At 42.1% G+C, this 11,548-nt stretch overlaps 1 protein-coding gene across 1 annotated transcript in view; it reads right to left on the bottom strand.

The window, feature by feature from the left end:
• Positions 1-489: 489 nt before the first annotated feature.
• Positions 490-11,548, bottom strand: part of SLC6A19 (solute carrier family 6 member 19) — a 271,016-nt gene continuing 259,957 nt past the window's right edge. The window contains exons 11-12 of the mRNA XM_063451834.1: positions 8,109-8,271; positions 490-1,079 (exon numbers count right to left, since the gene is read on the bottom strand). Coding sequence (XP_063307904.1) covers positions 870-1,079; positions 8,109-8,271 — 373 coding nt within the window. The 3' untranslated portion in view covers positions 490-869. The remainder of the gene's footprint in view (positions 1,080-8,108; positions 8,272-11,548) is intronic.

The raw sequence follows: 11,548 nt of genomic DNA, 5'->3' as shown, positions 1-11,548 counted from the left end.
AAAAAGACTTTACTGTAAGTTTTCAACCAAATTGGTTGTCATTTTTAGGAAAAACATTTTTTGTGAGGTAACACACTACTCCCACCATGTACATTTAATTACCATTCTCATTATTTTAGTAAAAAAAGTATTCAGCTCAAGGGAATGATTTAAATTATATCATTAGAAAACTGTGATGATACAGTATTATTCGAAGAAACAGACCAGGACCAAATAGAAATATCTCCCCAAACTAGACTGCATTTAGCAGAAGCACTAGGATGGGCTCAACCAAGCGGTCAAGTTAACTGTATACCCATGCAGTGCAGCACCGAGCTATGAGAAGGAGATTTCTGTTCACTTCCTCCCAGAGCACACAGAGCAGTCAGGAGCCAACAGCCTGGACCAGTCAGCTCCCTGCTTGACCCACAAGGAAGCTACAAAAGACATGCAAATAGGAGTGTGACAAAAATATGTATTTGTATATAATCATGCATTATAGCAGTGCGTAATTATATAGTGGTGTGTGCATGGCTACGTGCATCAGAGTAGCGGTCAATATGGATCAGAATATGTATGCATATGCCTGAGTATGTGCAATAGTGTGTTTTTTGTGTAGGGGTGTATTTCTGTTTATCATTGTTTGGCACTGTATATCTGTAAAATGTGTGTATTTTGCAATGTATATCTGTTTTAATATTTGTGTCTAACAGTGGGTATTTGTGTGTTTTTCAATATATATATATATGTGCAGCTGTGAAAACATGTCTGTGAGAGAGCATCTATGTATGTGAGTTTGTTCTGTAAGTGACCCTGCAATTTCTGACAGCCATGTATATCTGTGTGTTTATTTACAGTCTGTTTAAACTCTCATTTTTCTTTGTATACTTTTAGACATGGTTTTTAGCCTCTCCATTGATGGATGCAACAGATGCAGCATTAATCATTACTTGCTGGTCATCCTCTTTTGTACATTTGCTTCTTATGAATTTGTAAATTGCATACACAATGATTACAACACTTGGGACTCCAGCGAGAACTACAATTATTGCATAAATCCAGCTTGAATAATTTTCTTTTTTTGCTTTTGGAAATTCATCCTGAAAGAAAGAAAGGGGTAAAATTATTTATTTATAATTCTTATTAATGCAATAAAACAAGAAGGGAAATGAAATGGTATTTAAAACACATAATAGCACATAATCAAGTATATTTCAGATCACTCTTTGGCAATTGGGCCATTGATAAAGGTAATTTTTCTGAAACGTTGGGTTCTGATTTGTTTTTTAATCCGGTGTCCCTCTCTTCTCACACCATTATCTTGAGTTATTTGTTTTTTGTTTGGTATGTATTCAGACTACTACTTTTTTTTTAAATTTTCCTTTTTTGTGACTTTCTTGGATTTTATTGGTAATTTAGATATATGATGTGTTTCCATTGTGTGTGTGTGTGTTAATATTGTTTTTCTTTTGAGATCCTTTGGGATCATTGTGTATATACGATAATGTCTATATATAGTTTTGTGTTTTTGTCACTTTAGTTTGATGCATGGCCTATGTGTGCATATAAATATATGTGTATATTTAGTATATTGATCTATTTTTATTGTGGCAAAACTAGCTACTTCATTATCTAAAAGACTGGGTGTATTCGTTAATTTTCCCTTGTAAAGACTATGGGCATTCATCTGCCGGTTCCTCGAACAGGATTAGGATATATTGTTGTGAAACTAATAAAATGCCGAATGGGAGACCACACAAGGGAGTGGTGTGTTTCCCAATAACAACTAGCAACATTGGGAAACCGCAGAACTCTAATGATTTAATGGGTGGCTGCTGTTCGTATAACCGAACACGTGGCGGCGGTCATTTTTGCTCACGAACACCCAGCTGTGTTTGGTCGTCGAGTGCATGGAACTATAATCTCAACTCGACCACGCAAACACCACTGGATGTCCATGCCGTTCGTATAAAAATATCCATTCGTCGAAATAAAACGGCATTCAGTAAAATAAACGCCACAAACTTCCCATACCCAGTTAACCAATACATTCATGTATCTTGTTACAAAATGCCTTTTGTAACTGTCTCTTTAGGTGACAAATTGCCCTGCTTCCCTGCATTATGGAGAAGCCTTATTGCCAGCCTCCTTCCTCATGACTATGGCCCTGGTGTGTATGGCCCTTTAAGAACACTCTGAGCATATTGGGGCTTATGGACTTTTATGGGACTGGTGCTGGCCCTTTAAGCCCATTTTTGGGACAGAGGGAAAATTGTGACAATTCCCCTTTAAGACAGTGTCCCCAAACTTGGTTAAATTACTTTTTTCATTACTATTTTCCACTTGGTTCAGTAAATGGGGCTTACTGAACCAAGTACATCACAGGCGGACCACCCAGAAGTGGAAGTGTGCAGGCAATTTACCTCCCAGGCTGGGTGCCTGCTGTAAGTAAATTGCCGAACGCTGGGTGGCCCCCGTTCGCGCAAACGAACATGTGGCGGCACCATCTTTATTCATTAAAATACGGTCAGTGGTGTGTGCAGCCAAATTCATGGAACTAAAATCGGCTGCACATATCCGCGAACACCGCTAACCTGTACCTTCTCCCATACTGAACTTTCAGCCGCAGAGACTAAGTCCCATTCATTTTTTTCAGCCTGAATCTATGGAACTGTTTTGGGCATGAAAATGTGCTTGCGGTCGGTCATAAAGGACCTCTGTCTAACTTTTGATCTACTGAACGGATTTTTATGATTTTTGAGTATGTTTATATTTAAAGGATGCTGATTAATAATATTTTTATGAAGATTGGATGTATGGTTTTAAAGTTAAAATGTATTAAAAACTGTATTTTTCCTGATACCCACTCTCAAAATGGACACTTGCAAGAAAGGGTCTGGCCCAACTGTCTTCCAATGGAGAAATGCGGCGACTAGACTCAGACTGCATAAAGCTAAGGGACTCCCACTTTACTTTATTTTTGGGGATAAATATTACATTAAGGTTGTAATGGAGTTCCAATCCCCTGACTAGGTATCTCCGCTGATTCCACTCCGAAGCAATAAAAAGCGCTGCTCAGTGTTCATAAGCGCTGCTTTTTGGTATTGGGATCTGTAAGGTTCGGAATAGATATTGCAGCTTGGGTAATAGTGTCATCTTTAGGGCTGCTATACGACCTAACCACGATATAAATTTCCCCTCCCAGTCTTGTAGCGTCGATTTGATGGATGAGAAGATATGTCTGTGATTTTAAGGCCTAAGAAGGGTAGAAAGTCTGTGCGCCAGTCTAGTGGGAAGTTTTCTTGAAGTCTTGCCAGTTGTGGTCTGGAGATATTTATTCCCATGGCTTGTGTTTTCTTAACGTTCAGTTTATAGTATGAGTATTTCCCGTATAATTCTATCTGTTTTACGAGGTTGGGCATTGAAACGTGTGGTTCGGTTATTGTGAGGAATACATAATCCGCGAAGAGACTTAATTTGTACTCTTCACTGCCCAGCTTGACACCTTTAATTGAGATTTAATTTCTTATTTTGCTGGCCAACGGTTCTAGCGCTAGTACGTACAACAAGGGCGATAGTGGGCAGCCTTGTCTTGTTCCGTTCGTTATTTCGAAGGCCTCCGAGCAGAAACCTGCATTAACAATCTTGGCTGTGGGGTGGCTATACAGGGCATGAATTGTTCTGAGAAATTGTTCTGGGAAGTTAAACTTCTGGAGAACTTCTTGGAGAAATGGCCAGCTGAGATGATCAAAGGCTTTCTCTGCGTCCAATGATATTAAGAGACTTTCTTTCCCCATCCTATGTATGCTATGCATAAGGTCTAATACCTTACGAGTGTTATCTGATCCCTGTCTCCCTGCTCCCTGCTTGTGGACCAATGATGGTAGTATCTTGCTTAATCTTTGAGCATGTACTTTGGCGTATAATTTAGCATCTGTGTTCAAAAGTGAGATTGGACGGAAGTTGGGGCAGTGGCAATGTGTCGGTGGTTTGCCCGGTTTGGGGAGTGTGATAATATGCGCCATTAGTAGTTCTTGGGGTAACGTTCCTAATTGTGTGGCTTGGTTAAATAGTTGTGCTAGGTGTGGTGCTAGGATCGTGCAGAGAGTTTGGTAGTACATGTTAGAAAAGCCATCTGGGCCTGGAGCTTTATTTTTTGGTAGCGATTTGATTGTATTATCTATGTCTTCTGCAGTAATAGGTGCTATTAAATCCGCTATTTGGGTGTCTGTTAATGATGGCAATTGGATGTCCTCTAGGTACGTGCGGATGTCCCTACTAGTTTGTTCTACTATGCCTTCTGCCTGTTTTAAGTTGTACATTGCTTGGTAATATGAGACGAAGGCTTTACTTATGTCTACTGGTGATACGGCTTTCTTGTTGTTATGGTCTATGACGTACTCGATTCTATTCTTTGCTTCTCTGCGCTTGAGCCTAGACGCCAATAGTTTACTGGCTTTGTTGCCTTGTGTGTATTGTTGCATGTTGAGTTTTCTTAAATTGAAATTCACTCTTTGTAGAGTGTGCTCCTTAAGCTTGTCTTGTAGGTCTTTAATTGTGTTTTGTAATGCGTCAGTTGGTTGTGTTTTATGTTGTGAGGTTGCCTCTTGCAATTGTTTGTGCCAGCTTGACCACTGTGCCTGTGTGCTATGCTTGTGCTGCGCTGCTCTTTTTAGTAGTAATCCTCTGATAACTGGTTTGTGTGCCTGCCAAATCGTGCTCATTGGCATTTGTTGAGAATGGTTGTTTTCAAAGTATTGTGTGATTTCTATTGCTAGGGAGTCTATGAATGACTTATCATTTAGTAGGGATTCATTAAGTCTCCTGGGCTTTTGTGCTTGTACTCGTATTGATCTTTGATCGTCAGTGTCACTGCTGCGTGATCGGACCAGCTGATCGTTTGTATGTTGCTGTCTGCTAGTTGATCGAGGTGTTGCCTGTGGATGTGGAATCTATCTATTCTTGTGTAGGTCTTGTGTGGGGCGGAGTAATATGTGTAATCCCTTTGGTTTGGGTGCAATACTCACCATGTGTCATATAGTTGGTAGTCGTCCATCATTTTCTTATATGAGGTGCATGTGGAGAGGAGTTTTGCTCTTTGCTTAGAGGTCGAGTGTGTGGTAGTATCCCAAGAGGGATCCATAATGTGGTTGAAATCTCCGCAGAGGATCAACATGCCTCTTTGGACCCGTGTTATTTTAGTCAGTAACTTGTGAAGGAAATTACGTTGGTCAATGTTTGGGGCATAGATCGATACTATGGTATATTCTACGTTATTTATCATGCATAGTAGTAGAATGTACCTCCCCATGGAGTCTATGTGTGACTCATGATGTGTGAATGCTACCATGTTTTTGATGAGGATTGACACTACTTTGGATTTGTGCCCCTTGACTGAGTGGTACTGGTGAGGGTAAAGATCTAGTCTGAGCTTGGGGCATGTTTTGAAGTGAGTCTCTTGAAGGCATGCAATATCAGCCTGTTCTTGTTTCAGGTCTCAAAATAAACAGTGTCTTTTGTAGGGGGTGTTTAACCTTTTTACGTTATGGGAGTATATTTTCATTTTGTGGTTCTGTTGCTTTTACGCTGGGTTTTCTTTGTCTATGATTTGGTGTGCGTTTTGGTTTAGTTGCTCTGTGTGAGCTTTCCGTGTGTGACTTGTAACCTGATATATTGGGCTAAATCGTACTCACACAGTCTGTCTTAGTTTGCAATGCGTTTGCTTGCTTTGTATTGCGCTGTCCTGATTTCGCGGTTTAGGGAATTGGGTTGTTGGTGTAACTAGGGAGGGTCGGGGGTGGAACAAAATAGTAATACTAACTATTAATACCCTAAATTGGGCTTGAGTGCAGAGCGCGTGCACTATGTGAGAACGTGGTGGGGGTTTAAACTTACAGTACAGTAGTAGTGTCCGATCCTTTTCGGTGCATGACAGGGTTTTCTCTTTTAGGTTAGTGAGCATGGTCCCATCTCAGTGGGGTGTGTTGGAGCTTTCAACTCTGGTGTTGCTCATTATAGTGGTTTTTTATTTTATTTTTTATTTTTTTTGTCCTTGGTGATAGCCGCCCCTTCTGTGTGACAGTTGGGTGAATTGTGTAATTTCAGTAGCGTCTTTCCCCCTCCCTGGGTGGTATTATGTTGTGTCACTAAGTATTATAATAGGGTCCAGGTGTAGTATGTGGGTGGGTTTTTAGCGTATGTCGTCCTTCCTACTGTCTGTGGTAGGTGGTATTTAACCGCTCAGTGAACTCATCCTAGGACGTGGCATATCACAATTACACATTATGTCAGATTGTAACTAAATAAATAAACTTTAAACTTTAACATTCCCTATTATCTAAGTATGTGCATTCTCAGCATGTTACTTTTCTCCTGATCATTGTTTCTATCCCCTGGATCAATTCAGCTTAATGCAGTTATATCTACATTTCGGGCTGAGATTATCTAGTTAAATACATTACAACAGAAATTGTATTCAAACCATGAGCCGTCATGTCTGGTCTTGGGAAGTCCATTCATCTTTGGGCTTTCTTCCAGTCCGAGGATATTCTTTGCGAGGGCTGCATATTCTCTGGAAGTTGTTGCGTGGTGATGCCCCAGGATTTTAGAGCCCGTTTGCCATCCTCCGGTGTCAATATGGTGGTAAGAGTTCCATTTCTATTGATGATTAGACGAACTAGATAGCCCCAGCGGTACGGGAGCCTCTGGGTCCGTAGGGCCTCCGTGACTTCCTTAAATGCTCTGCGTTTTTGGAGGGTAAGTGCTGAGACATCTGATTATAACTGAATGGGTCCATAACCTTTTGGCAGGTCTCCTCGTGTTCTCGATGCTTGCATAATGGTGTCCTTTATATGATTGTAGTGTAGTTTTGCTAACACGTCTCGTGCGGCTTCTGCTGGTAAAAATTTCGGCCTGGCCACTCTATGCGCTCTGTCGATGAGCAGCATGTCTGCAGGTATGTCCGGCCCTAGCTTTTAAAACAAGCCTGTTAAAAACTCTGTTATGTCCGGGTGCTTCACATCTTCTGGGATGCCTCGAAACCTTATATTTTGGCACCAGGTCCATTATTTTAGAGTCAATTTTATATACTGCAGTTTATTAACCCCTTAAGGACCAAACTTCTGGAATAAAAGGGAATCGTGACATGTCACATATGTCATGTGTCCTTAAGGGGTTAAAGGAACACTATAGGGTCAGGAAAACAAACATGTGTACCTGATCTTATAGTGTTAAAACAACTATTTAGGTCCCTTGGCTTCACCTTGACTCCCTTAAACATTGAAAAATGCCACTTTATGCCAGTGCCGCACAGATCCGGCGGCGCTGGTCCTGTTGGTGCTCGAGTCTCTGCACATGCTCCGCCATGTCATTTTGAGCCTCCGCGTATTTTCCGATTATGTTCTCCATCCCGGCTGTGCGGTCGCCCAGAACTTGCATATCCTTTCTGAGGTCCGCTAAAGTGCTATTAATGTTGGCTAGTATTTTGTCTGACATAGAATCTAGGCACTTTTGCAGTACTCCTTGTGTGATCGGTAGGTTCTCTGTCGGGTCTTTCTGCAGCGGCAGCGTGTCATCCCCGTCACCATCTTGTTCGCTCTCTTGCATTGCGGCCTGCTTGGGATGTTGAGATCTCGCTCCAAAAAATGCGCTTTTTTCCCCTTTGTCCGGGTTCTTGGTTTTGTTTTTTGTTTGGGACATCTTTAGGTTCCCTTTTCTCTGCTTTCCCTGTATTTTCGCTGGTAAAAAACACTTATAATGGGTCTGTATGAGCAGAGCTCTGGCTACATGCGACTGTCCTCGTCGCGGGTCAGACCACGCCCCCCACATCTGGCCTTTTAATGAGAAGCCTCTGTTTAAAGGTCAATGCCAGGTGAAAGGGGTGGGGTTTGGAAAGGCTGCAAATAGACAGGTCTGCAGTTTTTGTAAACTGAATTATTTATATTCCCACATAGAAAACATGCACAAAAATATAGTATATCTAAAAATATAGTATGTCTACAAAATTGTAAAAATAAAATTCAACAGTGTTCCTTAAGCTAGAGCACTTCATATATGAAATTGTCCTTATATTAATAATAATAATAATAATAATAATAATAATAATAATAATGTTGCAGTGCATCACTTACATAGTTTGGATCCCAAATGATATAGGATAATTCCTGGGTAACTTTTACCACAAAGTAGAAGAAGAATATGACTATCATAATAAGAGGACTAATAACTCTCCATGTAGCCTGCCAAAAAATATTTGGCTTATGTCCAATCATAAATTTGATGTCGTTGTTAAATCTAGAAATACACAAAATATATATCATGTTACAGTTTTTCATTGTTTTCTTGATTATTTTTAAAATAAGTGATTAGTACACAACATATGAAATACAATGAACACAAAGATATTAATTTTTTTTTACGAACTCACAATAAGGGTTCTCTGCCATGATATCCACCAGGGTGCTTCAGTTTCTGTTTGCATTATTCTGCTTCCTGACCCCTTGCCTGGAATGAGCAGTACTGATCCACCGGCAACCCTTTCTCAATTAGGGTCAGCTGCATCTTATTAGCAGGCTGTAAAAGCGAGCCCTGCCTGAAACCTATGATTTGGACATTTTGCCTGTTTGGTGTTTCCTGACGGATCTCTGCTTCGCTACTGACTGATTTCCTGGACTCTGACCTCTGCCTGCTTTACCAACTACACTACTCTGCTGCCAGCCCTGACTTCTGCTTCTCATCTGACCCTGCTTTTGGATTTCCCCTTAATCTGTACTGCGCTTTTGGGTTTTTTCCTCCTTTCTGTGCCATCTCCTGCAACTGGGCTCCAACTCCTGGAAAACTGTTACTTAAGTCCCCAGGTGACTGTTACAGTTTGTATGTTACCAAACTCTAATAAGTTGTCAAAGATAGTCTGTCAGAGAGGGAATTATCGTTTAACAGGTAGGGGACAAAGCAGTAATTTATAAAATTCCCTACTCTGTTGTGCCTCCGAGGGCACCCCTTAACAAATTCTAAAACTCTCCTCCCTTCTCTTGTAACTAATAGTATGTCTATAAGTCCATCTCGTGGTGGAAGAGCGATCTCCCAAAAGGAATCCCTATGCAGGTAAGTAGTGATAGGAGATAAAAAAAAATAAATGAAATAAAATTAAATGAATAAATGAAAAGAGTAAAGCTGGTAAAGTCTGGTGCATCTTAAAGCATATCGTCCCATATCAGTGATACCAGCATTTACTCTATACAAGTCCCGAAACGCATTTCAGTTCCCGGCGAACATAGCGTGTTCGCCATGGATGGCGAACATATGCGATGTTCGGTCCGCCCCCTATTAATTTACTAATACTAAGTAAAAATTACTTAGTATTAGTAAATTGTGCCTCTCCTTGCAATACCGCGAGTAGGGGCATGTCTATTAAACAGTGAGCAGCCTGTGCCCCCCCCCCGGCCCCCAACCCTGAGCGGTGGGTGGGGGCCCTAAAAATAACAATAAGGGGGGACCTATTGTCCCCCCCTGGCCCCCACCCCTGAGCCGTGGGTGGGGGCCCTTAATACAAAGGGGGGGGACCCTAGTCACTCCTCCCCCCCAAAAAAAAATGTATCTCCCTACCTACTCCCCTCACCCTAAAAATAATGAGGGGGGGACCTTTAACTATTTCAAGCCATCCAATCACAGTGCTCTGTGTCATTTTACACAGCGTGGGAAAGTTCTTTGGAATTTTCCCACGCTGTGTAAAATGACACAGAGCACTCTGATTGGCTTAAACCAGCCAATCAGAGTGTTCTGAGCCTAATTGCAGGGCGGGGCAAGGCTTTATAAGCCTTCCCCCGCCCAGCAGAGCTCAGTCTGCGCGTAGCCCTCCATGGGTGAACATGGATTTTTTTTTTGTGCGCTCGTTTTTATTTTTTATTTTTATTGCGTAGGTGATTATGGATTTTTATTTGGCCTTTTTTGGGGCTGAAAAAAGAAGTTTGTAGAAGAAAGAAAACATTGAATGGTAAATTGTTTTTATCTAATTTTTTTTTACAGGTTTTTAGTTAAAGGTCCCCCCCTCATTATTTTTAGGGTGAGGGGGGTAGGTAGGGAGATATTTTTTTTTTGGTGTGGGAGGAGTGACTAGGGTCCTCCCCTTTGTATTTAGGGCCCCCACCCACCGCTCAGGGGTGGGGGCCAGGGGGGACAATAGGTCCCCCCCTTATTGTTAATTTTAGGGCCCCCACCCACCGCTCAGGGGTGTGGGCCGGGGGGGACAATAGGTCCCCCCTTATTGTTAATTTTAGGGTCCCCACCCACCGCTCAGGGGTGGGGGCCAGGGGGGGACAATAGGTCCCCCCTTATTGTTAATTTTAGGGCGCCCACCCACCGCTCAGGGGTGGGGGCCGGGGGGGAAAGTAGGTCCCCCCTTGTTGTTAATTTTAGGGCCCCCACCCACCGCTCAGGGGTGAGGGCCGGGGGGGACAATAGGTCCCCCTTATTGTTAATTTTAGGGTCCCCACCCACTGCTCAGGGGTGGGGGCTGGGGGGGGACAATAGGTCCCCCTTATTGTTAATTTTAGGGCCCCCACCCACCGCTCAGGGGTGGGGGCCGGGGGGGACAATAGGTCCCCCCTTGTTGTTAATTTTAGGGCCCCCACCCACCGCTCAGGGGTGGGGGCTGGGGGTGACAGTAGGTCCCCCCCCCTTATTGTTATATTTAGGGCCCCCACCCACCACTCAGGGGTGGGGGCCGGGGGGGACAGTATGTCCCCCCTTATTGTTATCTTTATGGCCCCCACCCGAACCCAGGGGGCCGGGGGGCGGGGGCAGAAAGAGTCCCTGTGGGTTTTAAAATTCGCCTGCCTATTGAAGGCTATGGCGGTTCACCCGGTTCGCCCGGTTCGCGAACATTTGCGGAAGTTCGGGTCCGCCGTTCGCGAATTTATGTTCGCGACATCACTACTTATATTGAATATTGGTAACCGAGATTTGTGTGGCTTGGTAGCTGTAAAGTAACAGTTTTAAGTAAACAGTCCTTAGATAGAATAAAGGACATGATAAATGACAATATATTATTATTATTTTTAATATTTATATACACCATTTATAGTCTCCTGTCCCCTGTGTGAAAGGACTAAATCCTTCATAGACTCCAATATATAACGAAAGCTTGCTTGCTGTCCATCATTGCAACAAAGTTTCAATTTAGTAAACTGACACACTTAATCTCACCAAGATCAATGTACTTAGCAGCTACAATCGTAAGGCTGCAAAATGAACGAAAATGTCTGAGTCTAAACACAACAGAGAGGTTGATTTAGGGAGCACTGGATTGAGTTTTTAAGAACTCATACTTATAATGGTTTAAATGAAATATATCCTGCTGTATGTTTTAATAAAAGGACTCTAAGGTATATTAAATGTTTGTTTTATGCCTGTTTATAGGAAATTAGTTAACCATGTGTGAGTCCCTAATTATTGTTAGGCTAACAGCAAAAAACTATAATTATATACATTTTGAAAAATCCAATTTGATTGCTCAACTGAAAAAAGAGGATTGATGTATGAATAAAGCTACTTCCAGGAACAAGGATTGTTT

This window comes from Pelobates fuscus, chromosome 4, assembly GCF_036172605.1.
Source record: "Pelobates fuscus isolate aPelFus1 chromosome 4, aPelFus1.pri, whole genome shotgun sequence".
In the NCBI taxonomy this organism is placed as follows: domain Eukaryota; kingdom Metazoa; phylum Chordata; class Amphibia; order Anura; family Pelobatidae; genus Pelobates; species Pelobates fuscus.
Note: the sequence above shows the minus strand (reverse complement) of the source record. Positions and strands in the feature narration are given on the sequence as shown.